Raw genomic sequence first — 25019 nt, forward strand, 5'->3', positions numbered from 1 at the left:
ATTTGTCTTGAGAACTGATTCTCAGCAACCTTGTCTAAGTATGTTTATGCAAAGTAAATGTAGAACATAACTAGATTTGTGCTTCCCGGTCATGCTTATATAAGGAAGATGCTTATTTTTCCCCCATCTCCAACCTGTGGACTGTCATTGTAGACGGGCACATGGCTACAACCGAGCAACTTCTTGGAGAATCAGCACTTCAAACGGCATCACATTGGTTACTTTGAGAAACTTACTGCTGTTAAAGAAACAAAGTATTTAAAAGCAAAGATAAATTCACATGCAGTTTGCTTCATTTGACAGTAACTGTTTACATTTATGACTGACTTAGGTACGATACAACAAGTAACCACTAAACGTAGTTACTGGTGGATACTTGGCTGGTATAGAGCCAGTTGCCAGTCTGAGCCAGACTTCTTGACCATAATTTAACTCTAATAAAGCATTTCCAGTAATTGCTCTGTCAGTGTACTTGTTACTATTAATATTTTCAGCCTGAAAAGTGAGTTTGTCTATTCCATCAATGACCAGATAGCCAGAGGCACGTGGACTAAATGATTCAATGGTATATTCAAAAACATAGACCCCCAGATATGGAACATGGAACTTCCCGGTTGCTGGGGCAAATGAAGCTCCGTAGTTGACATCCAGATTGTTAAATCTGATGGGTCCTGGAGTTGTCATTCCATATGTATGAGAGGCAAAAAAAGCCACCATAGGTGCATATCTGTATGATCCTTTTGAAAAATCTGGAAAGGAATAAAGAACAATTTCAAGTAATGGTACATTGTATAAAGGTAACTTGGACCAGCCAGAAGATCAAAAGCAGCTTTTCTGAAGTCACATCATCCAGTAGCTTGAGCAACTGAAACATAGTATTTCTGCATAAACACAGATTTTCCTTGTATTGTATAAAATGTAATTTTCTTCACAATTAGTGCTAGATGTATCAACAAAAAATAATTTTAGAGACAGCAAGGGAACTTTATGTTTATCTATACTATGTTATCGTTAAAGGAGCTGCTAATTTTCTTTTCTTTCTTCCCCCTTTTACCCCCCCAAAGTTTGTCCCACCCAAGGATCTCTTTCATTGTTCATCTGTGTGCACTGAAGCCAAGAATTTTCTCCACAAATCTTAGACAAACACCAAAGAGGTTTAGCACTCCTGATGTTAAATGAGGAAATAAAAGTATATGTTTTTCTCTTCAAGCTGAGACTGCACCCTATGATTCCCTGCCACTGTACAAATGATTTTATTCACTATTCATACGCTGTCATGAGTGAGAATCAGCAAAATGGCTACAGAAAGCTGCATAAAATTCACATTCCATGTGGCCTGGATGTAAATTATTTATTTGTTTTCTGGACTGAACAGGCACGGTTTCCACTTTTCTCTTCTGAAATATCTTTCAAGGGCTGCATCCTTTGCTGATGAAAATCAGAGGCATGCCTAAAATGACTCCTTGAGGCCATAGTCTCACACATCATGGTAGCTACTGGTATTTATAGAGCATTTATGGCTGTGCTGAAGCTAGTATTCCCCAGGGATGTGATTTTAGCTCTCCCTTCAAATTCCATGATATCATGTTGAAATACATGTATTGCACACCCTCCTACTTTGCACAATTGTGCAGGGAGCTTTCCAGCTCTTATGGCTGGTCCCAGCCCAATTTAATCCCATCATCTGGTCATATTAAAGAAAGAGATCATGAGTCACCCATGGGGATTGATGTCTTCAGCACCAAAACACAGGACACTACTACTTGAGTTAGCACTCATTAAAGTGAAATGTGAGACCTTTGACCAGCAAATGCTCTCTAATTAGGCCCTGGGGCAGAGGCCTGTACTGCTAGCATATTGCACTACTAAATTCTTTACTTGCCGACACTCAGAGAATTGTCGTTCACCAGCTTCGTACTGCAGTTGACTCCTCCAAAGGGGTGGCGACAAGCACAAATAAAACTCTGTCTGTCATTGATACAGGTTCCTCCATTCTGGCACGGGGAGCTGACACAAGCTGAATACTGCCCTGTGATAGAGAGGAAGGAAAACCAACAACCTCAGTTGCAATGTCATTACAGAGACGCTTCCCAAGTTTTCAGTATTTTGGAAAGCCTCTTTGTCAATTCATAAAGCCGGTGAAATTTCTGCTGAGGTTCTGTGTGAAGGCGAACTTCAGATCCTATCCAGGCTGTTCAGACCCTTTGCCAGTTCAGTCTCCCTCTTTGCCTGAACACAGCATACCCTCAGCTAGCCTCCAAGATATTCAGAATTACCCAAAAATGCTCAGTTCTCCTTGTCTCAGAAGGTCAAGTACATGTAATAAGATGAAAGATATTACAGATCTAAATTCTTTGGAGCATCTCTCTCAACAAACATTATGTGAACCATCAAAAGATGAGGATATCTGAACAGCTGTGATTGTACAGTCCAAGAGACCCCTGTCAACAAACACCAGCCTTTCCTTGTTCATTTGTTCCCTCCTGTCCTCCTTAATTTAATGACCTCCCTCCCTGCAATGTAAGTTTAAAGCCAGCAAAGCCTGGCTACAGCCAAACATTAGGAAATTCTCCTTCTGCTGTTCCCTACACAAGTCTTTCCATAATAATGTAAGACGGGGTGGCCCTACAGGTGGTCCTCACACAGAGACCTGCAGTCCACCCAGCACCAGCTGCTCACTTCCCTCTTCCAGCTGGTCACAGTGGCAGTGGACTTTTTTGTGCTGAGCCCCACACAGCTGGCTCAGCCTCCTTCTTCCCTTCCTGTATGATAGCCCTCAGACACTACAGCAAACCAAGACACAAGTGAAAATCAAGCAGTCTGCAATCATGTGATTAAAGAAATAAGCTGGATCAGCTAATTAATCTTTACTAAGAGTGGGAATGTGCCGAGAGGCTTGGAGCTGACCATACTGCAGGAGCCCTTCAGAAACAAACAGCAAAACTTGGAAGAGACAATACTGACATATCCAATTTTATTTCCTTCTTTTGGTGAGACAAAAGAAATAGTTATTTTCCTGCTGGTTCAGGAAAATCTGTGCTTTGGTTTGGTTTCACTAGTGCAGGCACCGAAGGCTGCTCTTTTTGGACAGAGACAGCTTATCCTCGGGCATACCAAAACACAGATTTTGTACTGCTAGTGTACAGGTTGGACCGTCCTGTCTATGACATTACTCACCCAGATGTGTCACAGCCATTGCAGGAGAGTCTGGCTACTGGCAATGAAAGATCTTAAATGCTATCCAAACCACTTCAGTATTTGTCCTTGCCCATAAATAACTCAATTCCAGGATATCTACCAAGATTGTTGTAGAAGTTTTGTATTGCAAGCAACACAAATTATACCAAACAGGTGGTTCTGCAGAGCACACTCACTGAGGATGTCCTCGCCTCTCTTCCTGACTATGTATGAGCTGGCCAGATCATGCCCAGCCAATATGGAGAAATCTGTCCGTCCAATGCTGCTGAGCTCTGAGACAGTAACTCCTGAGTGTCATGGTATAATGTGTTGTCATAGCAGTTTTGGGGAAAGAACATTCAGGCCACATTAAAAATTAAATATTGCTATGAAAAATTCTGAACACACAGCATTCCCAAGCCATACATTTGTCCTTTCTCTTGCTTTGGTCAAATAAAAGTCAGATGTTTTAGAAAATGAACCTTTTCTTTGCCAGGAACTACCAGCAGATCTCTGGAAAGAGAACTCCATACAGTCCTGTGATGGTAAATTTAGATTGGTAGGTGGGAACTGGAAAAGCCTTTCATAAAAGGGTCTACATATTGCCAGGAGAATGGCTCTTCACATAGATATTTCAGTAATGCCCATAGTTATCTTCAGATTCCCATCCAGCTGCTTCACAGACTGCTGCATTAAGGCAAACTATTCCCGTGAGAAATTTTAGTTCAGTAAGCAGAATGCTAAAGCACATTGTACAGTGCCACTTGAATTTGCACTGATGGAGCATATGGACTTAAAAACACAACAATAATTCTTTTCACAGAAAATAATGTCCATCTTGTAATGCCTGAAATAAAGCAATTTAGGACTGTGATGACTGGGGTCACAGCACAGGCAACTGGACATGAGGAAATAATGTTTTTCTTCTCAGATAGATAATAGTTTTTCTGCACACCTAATTGAAGTGATTTTTCGCTCATATTTACCAGGCATCCACAACATTTCACTCATATTTACCTAGTATGAAAGGAAAGCAGAAAAGGAAGGAAAACAGCTGATTGTGCTGACTATATCATATTCCCAAAATACAAAAGCTTTGTGTAAGAACATGGCAGCCTCTCTGCTAATTGGCCTCTGCTTATCATAAACAAGAAGTAAATCCAAGAAACAGGAAAAAGATCATGAAAAGGAAATGATAATGAGATTGAGACTAGTGTTTTAACAGTCTGCTGAGGGATGACTGCCTGAACTTAACCTTGGAGTTAAATCAAATTTAGACATAGCTTTACCTACAATAAATTAACCCTCCAGGTGCAGCATTGCTTAACAGCAGCTGGGGAGCCTGCTCCATTTGCTAGAACTAGGATAAACTGTGAAGAGATTTGAGTCAAATTAGGATTTTCAGTGTAAGAGACAAATGCCCAAGATCTCCACTGAGTAGGTAATCTCTGTGTAACTTCCATGTGGTTTTACAATAGCATGTTTTTGCTGTCATTTCTGGCCAAGGCTACCCCACTGCCTGGTATTTTCTTTTTCTTTTTCCTTGCTGAAGGGCATCCTGAGACACTATGTCCGTATTCTCTGCTTGGGGTAAAGATGCCAAGAGGTTCAGATTAGGAAAGGATTTCCTGCTGTAGTACGTATCCTATTTTTAATTAATCTTTCACAACTTAGTAGTGTAGATGAGATTTAAGCATTTAATTTAATCTATAAAGTCTCTCTCTTTTACACATCTACACTACTAAGAATGCTTAAATTGCAGCTATTAAAATCAGAGAATAAACTGAATGCAGTTGCTATTTACATTCAGTATGGTAGGAGTGAGGACAGCCCATTAATGCTGAGTTTTGCTACTCTTCAGGAGGGCAAGCAGCCAGAAGCTCTTTTGGGAAATAGACTGCCAATGCTGTACAAACAAATCTTCAAACAAATAATGAAGCTGTGTCAGTATCTACTGGGATGTTGTTTAGAAGCAAATCAAATATTTAGCAATTTAATGGTCTCCTTATGGAAAGAAGTGACTCCAGTGGTTCAGTTTGGAAATGGCTGAACAGGAAGTAACTTACCAACATTTTCTCAATATTTAGTTATCAGTACCTGTCTCTCAGGAAGCCCTGGGAGACTGGAAGAGCCTGGGAATCTACTAAACCACCCTGCTCACACAGGGGCAGACTGGTTGTCTAGTCTACAATTATTAATCACCTCTGGCTTAGCGCTCTCAGTCTGACAGTGATAAAAGCAATGAGCATCCCCAGTAGCCTAGATGCAAGGAGTGCCAGGGAGCAGAGGGAGAGAAGGAGCCCCACTGAGACCAGCAGCCAGGAGCTGATGGTGACAGCAGGGCTGGTGCCTCACCTGGAGAGGTGACAGGCAGAGCATGGCAGGTTGGTCATGGCAACCAGGGTTAGCCACAGCCCAACATGACTGAAAAGTCCTGGGATTTTGGCTTGAGCTGAAACAGGGATCCCAGGCCCATGGGCAGTGTGTACAGGGTGAGGGCTAGGTCAAGATGCCCAGGGCAATTAAGGCTGTCAGTGCACTCTGGGCCCTGACAGGGAATTCAGGTATAAGTGCCACGTAGGGTGCTTGTGGTGCAAAAAAGCACAAAGATTTACCCACAGTGCTCTTGGGCAAAAAGTAAGGAGGAGAGGTTCCTCAGCTCTGCTTTCCAGTTTTGGGTGGGGGCAAGATTGTCAAGGCTGATCTGAGCTACTTGGACTCTGGCAAATCTGCTTCTCTGTTAAGCAGAGGTATCTAATACTTCTAGTGTGATGTTTTCAGAATCATTAAACTAAAACCAACAAAACAGTTCCATCTACCTGTTAGTTTAAAGAGTAAATATGCAAAATTGAAGTATATGTCATCAAACTGAGCTAGAATAACCATCAAACTTGTGCAATTAAAACACAAGATGCAAAATATTTAAATAGGTTAATTTCACTGCAGGCTTGAATGATAAAACAACAATGGAAGCTTGCATTTCTGTTAGGAGTCAGAAATAATGTGAAAACAAAATCAGAAATAAGACATAGAGAAAATAGGAATGAAAAGAAATTACGTCTCTCACACACAGATGCACTGTTTTAAATACATAAATAACACAGCTGCACTCTCAGTTATTCATGTTGATGGGAGGGTGGCATAATCTGAATAAAGCAAAACCCCAACTAATACAAGACATGCAACAAGGGAGTGCATTCACCTTGGAAAAGCACAGCAGCCTCTAGGTTCTCTAGAGAACAGACACAGCACAAAATGGCAACGGGAAAATGGGAATTGAGCTAAGCTGCCCTCGTGCTGCATCACACATTTCTGCAGTAGAACAGTGCATTGGAAGGTAGGACCAGACATAATCCATAACTGAGACTAAAGACGAGTTTACTGTATATTTTTTATTTAAAGGCTGTCATCTCCCCTATGCTAGCTACTTGAAGCTGTCTTAAGACCGCCGCTTTTTTATTCACCCCAGGTTGCCATTACAGTTAGTATCAGGTAAAGCGTTAGGCTTTTTGTCCCTCATACATGTATCACAGCCTCTAGCTGACATAAACCTTTTCTTTCATTCATTCCACAACATGGGAAGTCTCCAAATCTGTATGTCCCTGCATATATAATGCAAACTCACATTGCTTCCCGTTGATTTCAAATGACTGCTGAGGAAAGTACTACCTCAGGGCCAAATCCTGAACACTTTAAAGCCAATAAAAATCCCAATCTGCTAGAGTAGGATCAAATATTGAACATGTTGGAATCAACGAGAATTGTCATTCACCTCTTTCTAGAATTTTATTCTAATCTTTTTGAATTGAAAAGACAATCTAAGATCGAATGCATCTTATAATTAGCCAATTATGCCTTAGGATTTCTTCTAGAAACTTTAGTAGAGTCAGCGCATATCTCCGGATGGTCTCCTGGAACTTAGAGAGAAAAAGGTTTCCTGGAGAAGTAAAACCTACCCAGGCAGATGATGGATACTTGTTAATTAGGATAATGGTCTTACTTCTTTAACTTACAGAAATGTAATGAATGACTTTGCTAGGCATGAAATATCATTGAGTGCAAAAGCTCATGACTGATGGAAAAGTCTGCATAAACATTACTGTGTAGAAACCTTGCTTAAAAATACAGCTTTTCAACATCTGCAAAGATCTGCACTTTGTTTAAGAGTGAGCATACATCCAATGTTATCAGGCAGGCTATTTGTTAAAATTCAGCATGAGATAAATAATAAATAGGAAAGACATTAATTCATTAATGTGGAGTAAAAAACAGAGCAAGTGGCAGCTTCCTGTGCTCCAGGCAGGTAGCACTACTGACATTTTCCAACAAAGTAGAAGATTCAGGAAGGATCAAAGGCATCACATCTCATTTTCCCTTAATTTTAATTGTGAACAAGAGTTTGGAATTTCCATCCTGTGCAGTGGCAGGAACAGGCAGAAAACAGAAATTACTGAGAAAGAATTGCCATTTCTAATATAAAAATAATCAAATTACATTATAGTAAGAATTTGGCAAATCTTGGTGCATTTTTAAGTGTGACTGCCTGTTGGAATAGCTGCGTGTCCTCTCTAACCAAGATAACCAAGGACTGAAATCCTTCAGTGGGGATGGCTCTCAGCAGAAGCCAAGCTACTCATGGGATTGAGGCTTTAAAAAGGATCCTTTCCATTGAATACTGAAGAGTGCTGTACCTAGGACAGGAGGAGATGAAGGAGGAGGGGGGGGGGAAGGGAGGGAAGAGACATGGAGAGGGACATTGCCCATGGTCTTAGCACATGAACAGGAGTGGTAGCTTTTACTACCTCTACATCTGCTTAGAACAGGGACCAAATATCATTTCAGAAATGATCACAAGTTTAAGAATGCTTTACAGAAAAGATTTAGGTCTGGGTCTTCACAAGTATCTGGACATCTATCTGTCATTTAGGAATCTGTCTCACTTACTTTAATGTGAATTAGAGTCCTTTGAAGATTTCTAGTCACTTAACTACTCTTCATTTTCTGTATTTTCCCAGAAATGGTATTTCCATAAAACATTAGCTTGTGCTATTGATTTTCACTCAAGTCTGATTCCAAAAGTCACAACTCAGAGTTTGTATTTCTGTGAATTCATCCGTATGAATTCATTTCATATGATGACATTTAAATTCAAGTTCAGAAGCGAATCACACTCAAAACGTCCTTTTTAAGAATGGCAGCTCCTACTCAGCTGAGCTATTCTCCACATGGACTCAAGTCAAATCTACTTTATTGGCTGGGATCCTGATTCTGCAAGAACATGCTGTTGTCAGTGTAACAGCACTAATAATCTCAATGAAGTATCGAAGGAGCTGGCAAAAGTCTCATTACAGCCATGTGGTGTATTCACTTGCTTCAAGTTTTTGATACTCTTCATCCCCACCAACGCTGCAAAGTACTGATGCAACCCCAGATTTCTCCCCCAGCTTGCATGTTTTTTTAACTGAAATTGCTAGTTGAGATACAGGCACAAAATTCTTGTAGTTTAGATTTTGTTTAAATTATCAGTTATGTTTGACAGGTCAGGTTCTCAGCTGAGTGTGTGTGGATGTACATGTATCTTAAACTAATCAATCAGATGTGAATTTATTAAGGAAAATTAAATGGAGCTTCTAGATGCCTTAGTGCAGAATCTCCTCATAAGAAAAATAAAGTCTTTTGTAAGTAAGAGACTAGAGTAACCTCAAGTTCCTCTGAAACACTCTTTATGGCATTCTTTGGACTTTTTATTCACCCTCAGTCAAGTTCTTCCAACTCTGTTCATCACAATGGTTACGTAAGACTTTATTACAAAGACCCTAATTTTTAGTTAAATGCATTACCTGAATCTATAGTATTATCCGTGTTTCTCTGACTTCGGCTTGCCAGGCTCATGGTGACATTTGTTGCCCCTTTTTTCGCTGGAGCTGGTTTCTTTATAACTGGTTTCACCAGTTTCTGAAGTTTGGTGATGTTGTTCATTGCACTTGCCACTGATATGTCAACACGCTGTGTTAAATTTGTCAAGATAGTTCCTGCTTTTATTTCAAGTACAGATTCAATGAGCTCCTTGAGGCCTTTCTGCAGCAGGGGGATATCTGGCTGAGCAAGTTTAATTAGCACAGGTATACTCGCATTCACTTTTTGGATGCTGCTGTTGGTATCCTGACACAGCCCCCAGGCCTCATGAGCTGTCTTGTTCAGAAGTGGAATGCTGTTTGAGAAACGGATCGACTTGGCTTCCAGGGCCTTGATCCTGGAACTCAGTGTCTGGAGCTGAAGTGACACCACTTGTTCTTTCTCTGTCAAGGCAGCTTTATTTTTTTTCAGTGAGACACAGTTTTGTGCCAAAAACTTGGAAATTTTTGACTCCACATTCAGAAGGCGAACCTCATGGTCCTTTGATTCCTCCACAGAGTCAAAGAGTTTTTCCTCCAGGCGGTTGATATCTTGTTGTTGATTGTCCAGTTTTGACGATGTTTCATTTAAAATATAGAAAAATCTTCTGAAGTTCTGGAGAATACTTTTGTCAGACTCCTCGTATAGAAGATCAGAAACGGATGGAGCTACTTGTGAAGTGAATTCATACTTCTTGCCTATGACCAGTGTCTGGAGGGATTCATTCAACTGTTGGAACTGCGGAATGAAAGCCAGGAGGCTGTCCAGTTTCTCAGCTCTGCTGCAGCAGACTTCAGTCTCGTTTCTTAGAGCACGTAGCGTATCTTTCAGTACATAGTTATCTTGAATAGAATCAATAGCACTGTTTATTACTATCATAGTCTTATTTAATCCATCTTCTATTTCCATGGAACATTCATTAACACGACTCTCAAACAGCTCCTGATAAGCCTGAGATTCATTTTTAAGTCCTTCCTGAGTTTTGGAAAGCTCCTTAATTGCAGAGCTCATTCTGCTAATGACAGTCGTGAGGTTTTCAAGCTTCTCATTGATTGCTTCAGCTTGGATTTGTTGTTCATACTCTGAAGTCAAACTAAAAGGTACCCCTTGTTCAATCAAGGGTTGCAGGATCTCCATATCATAGCACAAATCATTAATTTGCTCATTCATTTTGTCCATCTTATTGTCCAATGGAAGGACCAGGTCAGAGAGACTTTTGTTTAGGACAAGCACATTCTCTTGGGTTGCTGCCAGCTGTGCTTGGAAATCCCTTCTGCTCTCTGACAACATGTCATCACAGACTCCCAGAACAGAGTCTCTCTGAATTTCTAGTGCAACACTGAGATTGCTGATCTTGCTATCCTGGACTCTTAGGTCATCGTAGATTTGCAGCACCATCATGCCTTGTTTCTTTACTTTCTCATGCAGTGTGAACATGTACTCTGTAACATTGTGCTCTGTGACTTTATCTGCTGAAGGGATGTTTTGGCTTGAAGACTGTTCTGCTGATAACAGTTGTTCATGAGCATCTTTCATTTCTGTAAGAGTCCTATTTAAAGATTCATAATAACTGACACTTCTTGACTGTTGATACGCCAAGTTATCTTCCAAGGATTTCTGCTTTTCCTGTAAAGCTTTCATAGGCTTGTCACAAGTAAGGGTCATTTCCTCTTTCATCTGCACCATATAACTCTTTAGCTCCAGAATGTCAAGTTTTGTTGGCTCACTGTCTTTCTCCTGAGCAAATTTTTGTTGGGTTTCATTCAGATGCTTGACTAAATCTTTTGTATTTTCAAGATCACTTGACAAACTAGATACAGTCTTGAAAATCTGAACCATGCTCTCTTGCATTTCTCCTTGAAATATTTTAAACTGTTCTCTGACAATCTCTTTGACTAATTCATTAACACTTCCGGATTTGAGACCTTTGGGAAAAAGGAGAAATATGGAAACAATCAAACCAATTGTATTAGCAACATCTAAGTTTTTTCCAGAATGTGAGCAGACACAGTGCTGTACAGAAGTGAAACACACACATCCCTGCCCCAATTTACCCACCCATAGAGCAAAATTCAAAGCTGAGAAATGTAGAAGACGGCCAATAGTTTTAAAGACTCATCCCTGTTTCTACTGAAATCAATGAGAGTTTTGCTATTATTTTGAAAGGGCAAACTTGGACTCTTCATGTGTGGTATCAACTTTGATCTCCTAGCTAAGCTGTTTCTGAGCACTGAAATGAGGACATCTGTGTGCTTTTGTGGCTTGCTCATAAGAAAATAATGTCTCCTTTCTCCACTGGGAAAGTAAGGAAAAAACACTTGTTTTATCAACATTATGGTCAAGAAGTGGTGAAAGCAGAGATTATTACCTTGCAATTGTATCGTATGTGGTAAATGATCATACAACAAACTATAGTGAGAAAGAAGCAAAATAAAAAGAATAGCCATATTGAATATCTGAAGTTAGTAACGTGACCACTGCTGCAATAGGCAGACATTTTAAAGGTATGAACCTTTAGTTAGTTTTGCACACTACAGGTGTGAGACTAGAAGGATTTTTTTAATTTGTTCTCCAAAGGTAGCCCCTATGTCCAGCTAAAGCACTGAAGCATTCTTTGCACATTTTTTCTAAACACTATGAACACTTGCAGCCAGCTTGTGATATAATGGTTAAACCCTTCAACCTCTGCAATGCCTTGATGACCATCTTTTCTCTGATTAAAACCATATTGATAAAAGCAGAAATTCTTCCCTTGCTGTCCTCTATTTTCCTCTCAATTACTTCTATAGCGTGGATTTTATTGCTTCATCTCTAAAACAGCAAGGCATGTTCTGAAACCTTATTTGAAAGTACATTCTCAGCAAGAGCAGCAAAATGGCAGGAAATCAGACCCATGCAACCCAATGCAACTTTGCGCTCCAGGGGTGCAAAAGGATTCCAAATAAAAATGGTTTTGTTCAGGAAGCTAGAAAGAAGCACAATGCTTTTTTTATTCAGGAGATTCATCTGAATTGTGCATGTGTTTCCAGCTGGAAACAGAGATAAAGTAGTTGATAATATTTGCTTCTTATGAACGATAAATGAGTCTCAGTCTTCATTATGTCTGGTAAAATGGACAGTAAACACCTCTGATGCTTAGGGGAGAAATCTGTCACTTGTTCAGATGGTGGTTTTTTTCAAGGCAGGATGTAATAGGCAGGTGCAATAAGTTTGCTAGCCTAGAAAAGAGACACTTCAGAAACAGAGTATGAAGTTTCCTAAGCAATAAACTCAATTACTGTCAACTGTGGTCAGGGATGTTACAGCAATTTTTACACAAGGTATAAAAAAGAATAACAAAGTGGTAATACTGAGATGATTGCCTTTATTATTTTACTTTTGACTACCTGAACAGCAAGTAAATGACTAGACAGATGTATACACATGAATGTGCACATGAACGTGCACACTTACACACAGAGCTTTGTCAGTGAACTTCAGTGAAGGAAAAACAGTAAGATAAGATACCCGAGAACGAGGGTGTCCTGGCAGCTGAGAGGAAGAACCAAGATATGAATACAGAGTAAAACAACTGACATGTAGAGAAACCGTTGTAGCTGATGATTTGGCCAGGTTACTTTATGATGCTGAAAAATGTTCTGTGCCTTAAGCAACACAATGAGCTGTGGAAAAAAACTTAATGGCTGTGGAAAGAAACAAGGTTACTCTACACCTTCTATGAGGAATTAATTAAATTTCTTCATCTCAGCAACAAATCTTGATAACAGACCATCCTGCTGCGAGATGTCTTCCACAGGATCTATATTGGTCTTTTCTTTCTGTGACAGTCAAGAAACTGCCAGCCTCGCTCTCTCCCATTCCTACTCTGTTTAGTTTGATCACTGGTGTTGTAAGGAGCTCAGCTCTGTTTTTCAGGTGTTCTTGTTATCAAGGGGATCAAACCTAATAAAACAGCTTTGGGTTTCTCTCCCTTGCTTGCTGGCTAGGACAACTAGGTACTTGGTAAGCAAGTGCTATTCCAAAGTTCACCAGGGGCTGCAGGAGCACGCTTCTCCACAGAAAGACCTGACCCAAACTTGTGTCATAGGTGACAATTGAGTATATTCTTAAGCTTGAGCTGAGGATACACAAGTACCTTCATGGATGTAACTCAATTTCTCTCTTGCTCATTTTGAAATAGAAAGGTCCAAACTACCTGTGAACATTAAAGATCTCTTGCACTTTTTATGAGATTATAAATTTTAATTTTAACTCCCTGGCTGAAATCCAAAGTGTGTAATTACTTTGTGTCAACATATACTCCCTTTGCAGTTTCAATTACTTGAAGAATAACGTGCAAAATAAATGTATGTACACAAGAGACTGAGTTAAGGTTATATATCCAGATGTAAATGACATTTCTGACTTGGAAGTGATTAACACTCCATTGTTGAGTTCATCTTTAGAGGAGTGTATATTTTAATAATGAAGAGGAAAGGAGTCTATAAAAAGGCTTGATGTGGAGCGAAAGGAGGAAGAAAGAATAGCAAGAAGTAAGCAGAGTTGATTAAATTAAAGGGAGAACACTAAATTATTTTCTCTAAATAAAAAGTAGGAACAGTCTCCTGAGTACTGAAAACAATTTAAAAAATGCACAACAGGTTTCACTAATCAAATTAGAGGAGCACATCAGTTACTCCAGTGAGTGTTGCCCTGTATCAACAGATGACAGGTTTGTGGGACCAGAGTCCATTTACAGATGAAACCAAGAAATAAAGACTTTGTAAACTGTATTGAATTGTTCGTTCACAGAAACAGACCTCACTCCTAACAAACCCTGACACAAACCTGGGCAGACATCACAATTTCTGCGATAGGGTAAAAGGTGATTAATGGATACGAGCCGAGGAGCTGGGCACCATAGGAAGAAAATGGAAAAGTAGGCAAAGAAGGAAGAAGTCTGAATAGCATGAAGCAAGTACAGACTTAACTGTGCTTCGAAAACATGTTGCTTCAGGATGGCAGTGGTAGTGTGGAAAGTTGTGTTTTGCTTCAGGTGAGCTTCTAAGAGTAATTTTTAGCAAGTCTGATGTGCCTATACTGCACATCCGTACCAAGTTAGAGGACAGCATGGAAACTCCTTCCAGCCTCTGCTAATTTAGGATGCTCTTTGCCCACTTGGAGTATGACTGACTGATATTCCTTGGACAGAAAATGCCATTGCCCTTTGACATTACATATACAAGCCAATAGAAACACTAGTCTTGTTCTCTCTCCCCACCTCCCCTCATTGCTGCTGTTTACCTATGTACAAGCCAAGAATTACCTGTATTGGAGTGCCCATAATTAGAGTCAACAAAAGTAGTTGATAGCAGCATTTTCATTAGAGCTAATTGATTAGGAGATAGAGTGAGAACATAAATCAAAAAATGGCCAGCAACTGGAGATTTCATCTAAGCAGGTATAATATAGAGCATGGCAGATAAAAACAATAAAGGCTTGAAACACTTTTGCAGAGCAATGTGAAATAATGGGGTTTTTTGTACTGCACATTTTAATTAGGACTTGGACCCTTAAATATAGACAGGGAATGGAGAAGCAGGAGCACAGGGTGCAGCAAAAGACCTCATGGAATAGCATGAAAATGACAGCTAGAATGAGTGGAATATAAAAAAGAATGAAGAGAAAGCAGAAGGGAAATGGGAAATATTCAAAGACAAATTAAATGTATGCCCAAGGGTCAAGAATGCCATCTAGCAATATGTGGAGAGGTGAAAGCAGGTCACTGAGCAAGAGATGGGATAAACTTGATCCAGGGTACAAGAGAGCCATCTAGCATGTGGCACGAGCAACTCAGGAGACAGAGGAGGACTGAAAATACAAGAAATGGGACTACACTTGGTAAATTCGAGGGAGATACAAAAGCTCTTATTGTTTCATTAGTTTTATCTCAATGTAAGGAGCTCCAGTTCCCTTATTCTATTTCTAAACAATAGAAAAGTCCTCTGGATTCTGAAGTGTATAATACCAACAGTTTGGGGAAAATTCCTGAAACATGAGAAAAATATTGCACATCAAGGAAATGAAAGCTTCAGCCCCGATCTGTTTGTTAAGCACCATTTGTAGTTGGGTAACAAACAGATCTCGCTGCAGGATTCACAAAGAATGGATGAATAATTCTGCTGGCAAGGGTCTGCCAAACCTCCTGATCCCTGTCTGTGTCTTTCTCATCTACTGAACATGAGTACAGATGTTTATCAAAGGTAGCCTAATATGATCAGAGGCAAATTATTCAGCAGGATGTTTGCCATGTTATAAATACAACAACCACAGAATTCTTTATATGTTTCCCCTGCATATGTGAATTATGTATTAAAGAATATTACTTAGACTTGGTAGCAAAGCAAATACTACATCCTTTAGCAGCTGTCAGATAAACAAAAAACAGAGATAAGAATATTTGCAGAAGCTCTAAGTAAATGAAAATGCCTTGAGAGTGGCTTAAGTTACCAAGTAGACAATATGGTACCCAAGAACGCACATTTTTTGTCACTGTAAATGACACCATAACAAATGTCATAATAAACAAATCCCTCTATTACAAAATGAAACTAAAAAAAGAGTTCTCCCTATAAATGTTGAGCAATACAATAGAACAGTCTATGAATGTTTTTAGCATTTTTTTATGGCACCTTTAACTGGGTGAGTGATTACATTAATTTATTTTTTCTTACCTTTTAGAAAAGACTGGAAGTCTCTGCCCTTATCTTCATTGATTTTGCCTTCCAGAGAAGAAAGCATCTTGCTCACATCATTCATCGCAGCAGCAATGTTGTCAACCTTTTTCTGTAGAAAAGTCAGTTTCATCTCCTGGCTGCTAATCTTCTCATTCATTTTTTGTGTAAGTGCTTGGTGAGAGAACAAAATGAGAAGAAAAAAAAAGCACTGTTAAAACATTGCGGGGGGGGGGAGGGGGGAGGGGAAAAGAAAGTGCAGTTGACTTGAGAGATATTAGCTGGAAGTAGGGTGAAAAGTTTCTGAATTGTTAGTCTTGAGTGAATCATCTTGATTTTTGTCATGTATCATCTATTAGTGACATTCAGCAGCACAGCAGTAACTAATTACTGAAGCATCTGTATCCATTATAAAGTATTTATAATTCTACAAGAGTATTTTGAATGGTTAGCATATTTTAATCAGCATAATGCCATTCTTCCTCCACCTAGCACCCTACAGGGTACTCAGTTAATTCTCATTTAGTCTCTCACCTTTAACACAATCACAAAAGCATTGTTTTTTACTTACCATTTGTAACATAACTTCATGAATTTGCAAAGCTTGTGTCTGAAGGAATACATCATCTTTTCAGTGTTGGAATCAAAATAAAGACTTGTTCAACACAGCAGCAAGGCAGAAAAACAGCTAACAGATAAGTGACTTTGGAATAATCTGTAGTCTGTCATTAAGAAAAGATGCCTAACCTGTGAAGTCAAGTTTGTTTTAAAACCTGCCCAAATTGCTCCTGACACTTGTACTTACACACTTACACTTCAGGTATAAAAAGGTATACACTTCAGGTATAAAAAGGCCTAGCTGGATGCTTTTAAGGTAGGTAGTGGTGAAGAAGGTCTTGGTCTTGCAAATTAAGACTTCAAATGACTTCAGCTAGCCATCTGAGTTTCACACCTGACAGGAATGAGACTTAGTCTAGGATTTTCAGAAGATGCTGATAAAATTAAATACTCTAATTCCTGTAAGCAAAGCTACAAAATCTCTTCAGTTCCTTCAACAATTCAGCCTATATGGCCTACCTTAGACACATGATATACTACCCTACATGGTCCAGGCCATAATATGACTTAAACTACTATGCAAGAGATTCTTTAGCATTACATACAAATATTTATTAGTGTAAATTTACAGTATTGCTATTGATCTTACGTCACTTTTCATTATGGCATCAGTGTCTATTCCCATGGCAGTAACCAGTTATAATCAGAAATCATGTAGAAGCACAGGGTCCTAAAGACTACAACCAAAAAAAAAACACCCAAACCCAAGTTATATGTAAAAGGGCATATTCTTCTGACTAGACTTTTATTCTTCAAAATTCTAGTATGTAAAAAATAAATGTATCGTATCTAACTGAATAGCATTTGGGAAAATCCAGAAAATTCACTAAATGCACCCAGTCAGTGCAGATGAAGCGTGCCAACACCCATGAGAATGCTCTCCTGTAGAGGCATATTGGTTGTAAAATTCATAATTGGTAGAGCCTGGTGAATAAGGCTGGCTGTTTTAGGCTAGGATGTTAGCATCTCCAGCTGTTTACTTTGCCCATGGTGTCTACTTACACAGACACGAAATTGTGCTTATAACTCAACCATCTAGTTTAGAGTCTGGCAATTTTCCCCAACAGCACTGTGGAGACAAGCCATTGATGGATCTTCTTTGTCTGAATACTCTTCATAATAATACTTGTCTGTGACAGACAGACAGGTCTGCATAGTTCTTCTCCTCATTGAATTGTTACTATGAGAAAGTGATTTGAATTCATTACTAGCTCATGCATAGTCACCCAAACTGATAACTAACCTGCAGGGTGCAATGCTTTCGTCAGTTAGATTTCTGTCGGTTCTTACTGAAGGGGGAAGACAAGCTGCATAGGTGAACCTGAAAGTGAGGCTTATAAGTGGCATGGCTGTATAGTGGGAGCTGGAAACAGAACCTGGCCTGTGAAGTCCTGGCAGCTGCTGATGGAACGACAGACCAGGGCAGTCAGCCCTGGCCCCAGGTCACATTTGCAGGGTTGGCAGCCGGAACAGGTATCTCTCTCCTCCTAAACTGACCCCATTTGATTTAAAAATAACTGAAAAGCAATTAACATGGAGCTCTGAGATTCCAGTTTCAGAGTTATTTTTCAGAGCAGAATTCCTACTAGAAGTGGCATGTTTTAATGCTCTATTGATCAAGTTCACTTTTTCACATGGGTCCTGTCTGCTTTGCTAGAAAATATCCTCCTCCCTCCATCACTGGGAAACTTGGTTTTTCACACAATATCACCAAGGGGCAACAGCCTTCTCCTTTCTAACTCCCATTTGAAAATACCTTTCTATATCTCCATGCCAGATTCAGTCTTTCCCTCTCCTGCCTATGCTTTCTAATTTTTCTATTTGTCTATCATGGTTTAAAGTAAAACACGTGTATGGACATAAGCACATACATGTGTACTATCTCCATAAAACCCTGTGGCAGACTGGATGTTGACATCCTGTTCTCCCAGCATGCATGAACATCCCAGCTACAGAACAGTGTATTGACAACTGCAGCATACAGACCTGAGAACATAACTTGCCTTATTTATTTGGTTCCATACATTTTTTTCAGATATAAGCCAACTGTGTGAGTGACAATAACACCATGGTGTGTAACAGCTGATGATTATACAAAAAGCCAATATAGACATCCATAACCGAGACATCAACAGATTCAAAAGAAAAGGGAGGTAGTAGGAAAGTTCAAGGAACATGCCTCCTTTACACTGTCTTTCACATCGTGTCCATCTTCTGGCTCCTCACCATGTAAACTACAAGCTCATTTGACAGTATGTAGAGAATGCTGCCAAATAACTTGCATATAATTTGCCACCAAGAATTTACCTGACAAATACAGTCTCACGCACTGCTGGGGAGTATATCACAAGCAGAGAATAAGTTTTTCAAACAGCTTCCTTATTCAAGTATGTTTCACATATTTCTTTTGTTGTTATTTAAACACATTATGCTGATTGTTGGCAGTTCTCTGAGTACACAGACTTTCTAAATAATTCTGCATTACCAACATCTCTATACCCTCAAAGGCATATATGCCTTCAGGTGGTACAGACTGGAATACAGTATAGTCTGTCAACTACTTGAATACCTCTAAATCCTGAATACCTTTTCATGTTTCTTTATAGTGAACACTTAATATTTGAATTAATGGTTAATTGGAATGATCTGATAAAACATGATTGTTTCTGCTCCCAGTTTAGTGAGTGCAAACACGCCTGGCATGAATAAAATTCCGTTCCCATGAATACTTCTGCAGGCAACTATGAAATTAATTTTCTGGAACATTTGTGCTGGTAAACTTTAAATCATACAGATGGTAAAGGAAAATAAATACAAAGGGAAGTGAGCACGCCCAACAATTCTAGAGACTAAGAGATGGAGAAGCTTCTCATGCAGTAGTTACCCAAGGTAACTTCTCAATGTAGATCACTATTTGAATACAAGCATCATTGTCACTAACTAGCTCATACAATACTGAGGTCTGTACATACCCTTGCAAGAAAACACTGACATTATGTTCCAAAAGCTTACAGCCTAGATAGGTTGAAGTAAACACAGTAGTGAGCAAATGAATAGTGTAATAAGAAACGGTCTCAAACATCTGTGGTATAAAGATGTAAACTCTCCCTATGTTGCTTAGCTATTTGATCAGCCTAGATGGAGTAGCTTGAAACACACCTAAGCTGCCCTTGCTGAGGTTTGAAGCATCATTGTACTGATTTTGAATAAAGCACCAATTTTTATAAGAAAATATATAACAATAATAATGTATTCAGATAATAAAATTAACATCACTACATTTTATTTTATGACCAATGCTGGTCTATACTACTCCTAGATTCTGTTTTACTCAGTAATATAATAGTTTAAATATTTCTACACAGAATTACTTTCCTAGTTTCAGTTTAGTCACAAGATGCTATAAATATTAAGCTACTAGTACCTTTAAATTAATTTTTTTTCTGCCTGTCTTTATCAGAGAAGCATGCTGCTGAACCATGACTACTAGAAACCCTAATGGTTCATTCAGATCCCTTCAGCAAACAGGGATTTTTCTCAAATTGTTTTTGCAGTGATCTTAGCGAGTCAGATGGTCAGTGATTGGGCTAGAGGTGATAGTAATTGTAACAGCTGACCTGGCCCACTGAGGTCCTGAGGAGCCCCCGGCATCCTCTCACTGATAGTTCTGCTGCTTTCAGCCTGGTTGCTGTGTATAAGTGACTGTTGTTCTTGAGCTAAAAGAGAGAAAAAGGAAAGGATGTGAGTGCAACACGGAATGTGACAATCGGGATTCCACAACAATTGCTTTCTCTCTCTATTCTATACCAGCTTTACCAAAGCCTAATCATCTGCAGTGGTACTTGTTATCTGTTTAGTCCATCTACAACAGTGTGGGACCACACTGATGAAGACAGTGAATGGCTTTATAAATGGCTTCCTGAGATTGGCAGGGGTTGGTGTTAATACTAAAGTGTCAAAACTTGCCCTATAATGAACAGAATTTTGAGATCTCCAGGGCTAAAAATTCTAGAGCAGCATTTTAGATCAATATGAAACAGCAGTACAAAGACAATATAGAGACTGTCAGCTGTAAAATTAATTAGGTTTTTTCATAGCTACAAAATCAGTCAGGTTTGTTGTAACTGATTTTATGTTTTTTTTGACAGGTTACACAAATCTTCAACCATGGATATCTTCCCACTAAAGGCAATAGTGATATTACCTTGTTGCAGCACTCAAAAAAAATAAAACCCATTTCAAAACATAATCAAATTCCAAATTCCAACAAATATCATCTGATATTTGCAACTGAAACATACATTAGAAAACTTCACGAAGGTGATAAGTTTGTAAATATTTTCTCTGGTCATAGCAGATGAGATTTTCTATGCTTATTTGACATCTCAGCCCAAAGATACCAAAGCAATTTGCAAAAAGCTAGACTAACATTATTATTATTTCAATATTATAGTTGGGGAAACTGAGGTCCAGAAGAGTAAAGTGCCTTCACTCACAAAAAGTAGGGAACAACTGATAGGATAGCTGGGAACTGAACTGAGATTTCCACCTTCCTGACTTACTTCTCTAGCCATTAGGCTTAATGGTGTCATTTTCATTTGTTTAAAAAAATGAAATAAGTACAAACTAGGTTGTAAATTTGCTAGTGTAAATTCATACCAATTTTTATATGCTTGCTCAATTCATGGAGCATTTTGAAGTGGATGTTGTTCCAGCTGGAGCACATCTAAGGAATGCCACTTATGTGGCACTGATGCAATTTCCAGTCTTTAGTACAGTACAAGCAGAATAACTTGGGTATGGCGACATTATTTTCCAGTTCAAGTATTAAAACCTAGTATGGCTATAATGTGAGTTTCCAAGGAAATAGAATAAAATGCTGAATCAAGAAACTCCCTATGTTTCATCACCCTCTTGGCAGTATATATGAGGATCAATAGAATACATTTAGGGATAAGGTGTTTGAGGTTGTAAATTAAGGGGGAGGAGAAGAAAGTAACAATTCGGACAAGAACTCAAAGGAAATTATCATATGGACTGAAAGTTTCCTAGAATTTATTGTAATTGGCTGATAAGAAACACAAAATTCTCAAATAGTTACAATTTCAATAGCTTCTGTTATCTTTCTGTGGCATGGTTATTGACAGGAGTTAAATACTTTCATTCAGCCCAATTCATTACACAGGATTTATCCAGTAGTGATGTGATGATATAATCTATGACAAGGGAGTCAGTTACTTGCCTGTGATAAAGACCAGCTGATCGATGTCCTATTCTTTCATTTACCGATCTTTCTGTTGCTCTAAATGTATTCACTGCCACTGTTAGAGCTATAGACACCAGATTTTTATTTTTTTTTTTATACTATCCATCTTATCTTTCATCTTCCCTATTAAATCAACTGCCCCATTCACAGCTTCACATTGTGGAATACCCAAACCCTTACAGTTTTAGTCACTTTTAGAGTTTCAAGGATATATATATTTATCACTGTATGCTTGTTTTACTAATACTTTAAACTGTTCAGTTAACTTAATGCCTGTAAGACCCAGGACACAGATCTCACTCTGTCGGAGCAAACCAGTAATGGAGCAACACAATAGTGCATTATACTGCTTCTAAAAGCAGCGAGGACTGTAGCCAGTGATGTGCACACACAAAAAACTCACCCAGAGACAATATCTCATATTGTACAGTTACTAAATTTCATCACTGTATAGGTAGATACAGATAGAAAGGTACTTCTCAGGCAGCATTAGAAATTCAGGGTTTTCATTTGTGAAACAAATTCAGAAGAGTCACTGGCAATATAGCTTCTCCTACATCATCCTTCCAGTGTGGTTCAGTCCTTTTCCAAAAGAACCACTCTGACACATCACATGGTGATTAAGTCTTATGTGCTCCTTGGTCCCACAGCTGAGATTCCCCATCCTAGATGCTGAACAGCAGCAGATGTGATGGGAGCACCAGACAAACTGTAATACATATACTCCTTAGATTAGAAATAGCCATCAAATGACTTGCCTTTGAGACCTTTTAAAAATTGGATATGCTATGTTCAGTTTAAGCTAAAAAGATAAAATATAAAGTAAAAATTAGACTTCTAGACCCACCTTACAGGTGCCATTTACAATAAGAAAAAAAGCAACATTTCAAAATGCTGAGCAATGAAGAGCACTTGCAGTTCCTCAAGGAGCTTCAGGGTCCTCAGCACTTCTGAATATCAGGTAACGCACATAGGAATCCAACATTAGGCTCCTATCATTGAATATATTGGCCTAGATGTATAATTTATTGTCCCATGTATTTTTAAACACAGCATACAAAATGATTTCAGGGAATATTAGAAATATGGAAATTGGGTCTTTTTCTCTCAATATATTTTTGATGAAGCAGGAGCAGCTGAAGGGGAATCCCTGTGGGGAGTTTGGTAGTTTCCTCCCATTCCCTGTGTTTCAAGGTGAATTGCTACCTTTTGTGTCTGCAGCTCACCCCACGGAGAGGATAGCGCTCGCTCCTGTGCAGAACATTTTACAGCCACCTGCTGGAGAAATGACATCACTACCATGCGAGGGAATACAGTGCTAACCATGGCTATGGCATTGTCAGCAACTCTGAGAGCCAGCTCTTTGCTCTAAACCACAGCCAGGGCAGATGGAAATGAATTCATATACATTAAGTCACCTCAGCCTCACTCCAACAGCAAAGCTGAACTTAAACACAGCATGATCTACATTTGAAGATGCATCTTCCAGTTCTTGAAATCATTTGTGACACATAATATAGTGTTCAGGGACCACATGTGCATGAGCAAACTGGGATTTCTTCCGCTCAGACATTACTACACACACATTTTTTTTTCTCCAGCTTAAGGATGAAAAGTTAAAATAAAGCTGGGTTTAGTAACAATGACATCATGAACTTTGCAACTCAGAACTTACAAGCCCTTTCATTTTAGCAGTTTTGCTCCCAGTTAAGCATTTGATATTCCCAAATCAAAATAATGATATTTTATTTGTTCAATTGACCATATTGCACTGTTTCATGAGACTTATAAGAAATTACATCTACATTTTTCCCTTCTTAAAAAGTTTCTTCTAAATTGCATTGTCCATGCTGGACTAGGATCCATGTCCTATCCAATTTGGCCGTGTGTTGCCACGTAGGAGGTAAAGTTAGAAATAGTGATCTGAACACTTCTCTTCCCAGAGGCTCTTCTGTCTCAGTCACTACCACATTACCCTGAGAAGTATCTGTAACCAAGCAGTTACAATGAGGCTACCAAATATGGTTTACAGATGTCTAGTAATAACTATCAGATGGTGACAAGTGTTTCCTCCTGCCTAGACTATCAGACTGAAAGAGTTATGTATGATTTCACTTGGTTTGAGAGAGAAGCTAAACCAGAAGGCGTTTTGAATTAGCATTTGCTACAAGCAACCGACATCACACTAACAGTGCCTTCCCAGGATCTAAAACATATTGTCGGAATACCCCGGTTCCCTTGGCACAGAAACCCTTCAATAACAGTTCTGTTGTTGAGCAGATCAAGTGCAGAGAGGCCAAGCAGAGCACTCAGCGACTCTGGGGAGCCCCAGTCAGAGCTTACATTGTCTCTCCCCCTGCCGTTGTAAAAACGGAGTGCCTGAAGACAAGGCTATCGGGCTCCCAACTGTTCAAGTTCATTAGCTGACATCCCTTCGTGGGAATTGAATAATACAGGCAGGGCTTGTGCTGGTGGTCTGCTCCTCATGGGAGGCAGGATTCCAGAAGCAGGGAAGAAGAGCCTTTCTGACATAACACCTTTCATCCCAATCTCTTTAAGCGCTTCATACAAGCATTAATTAATTAAATATCCCAGTGCCCCTGTGAGATAAGTGTCATCTCAATTTTCTAGATGGGTAAACTTGGGTATGCAGATTATAAGTGGCTTGCCCAAGTTATTCAGCAAGCCAGAAGAGGTTTGAAAATAGAACCCAGGAGATGCAACTTCAAACCTGCTCCTGTAACACTTCACATTTTCCTTTATTCTTATTTTTACACAGATGCCACTACACATTGAGTTATACGTCTTTTTTTCCCCGGTCAATGCTTCCCTCTTGTTTTGGTGCCATTTCAATTTTATCAACTGTAGCCTCCCCCTTCAATAATAATTTTTTAATCTATTTTTGCTAATGTTTGCATTTTTTAAAAGCAAACCTTTAAAACATCTGATCCATGCTCACTGGACAGCCTTGCTGACTGTGTCCCGCATTAATATCTGACTCCACGCTCACCTGCACAGAAGAAAATTCTGTGTCTGCTGAGGTTCTGGCTCTTCAGCATTGAAATTTCCCTCCTGGATGTGAATAACAGTGATTTCTCTTCATTCCTCTACATTAATTTTTAATCACAGCCTCTACTTTACCACTGCTGATTGAATTCCCTACCACATCTAATGGCCTTTCTTGTAATATTCATTCATTTAAAATATGTATGCTGATGCCATATCTTATTTTCAAGGGCTGCTTGTTTAAGGCCAGCAGCAAAGAAATAGCTATTATACAGATGTTAAACTACAGTACGTTGCCATATGTTTGATCACCAGGGCAGAGGTAAAACACTCTCTTCTGTCAC

The 25019-nt window shown here is 39.2% G+C and overlaps 1 protein-coding gene across 1 annotated transcript in view; it reads right to left on the minus strand.

Moving 5' to 3' along the window:
* Window positions 1-327: 327 nt before the first annotated feature.
* The window catches only part of MMRN1 (multimerin 1), a gene marked incomplete at both ends in the record, with an annotated part of 45041 nt that continues 20349 nt past the window's right edge, over window positions 328-25019 (minus strand). The window contains 5 exons of the mRNA XM_082314799.1: window positions 328-749; window positions 1883-2029; window positions 9018-10997; window positions 15786-15959; window positions 20021-20119. Coding sequence (XP_082170925.1) covers window positions 328-749; window positions 1883-2029; window positions 9018-10997; window positions 15786-15959; window positions 20021-20119 — 2822 coding nt within the window. The remainder of the gene's footprint in view (window positions 750-1882; window positions 2030-9017; window positions 10998-15785; window positions 15960-20020; window positions 20120-25019) is intronic.

This window comes from Platalea leucorodia (assembly GCF_965183815.1).
Source record: "Platalea leucorodia genome assembly, chromosome: 6".
NCBI lineage: Eukaryota > Metazoa > Chordata > Aves > Pelecaniformes > Threskiornithidae > Platalea > Platalea leucorodia.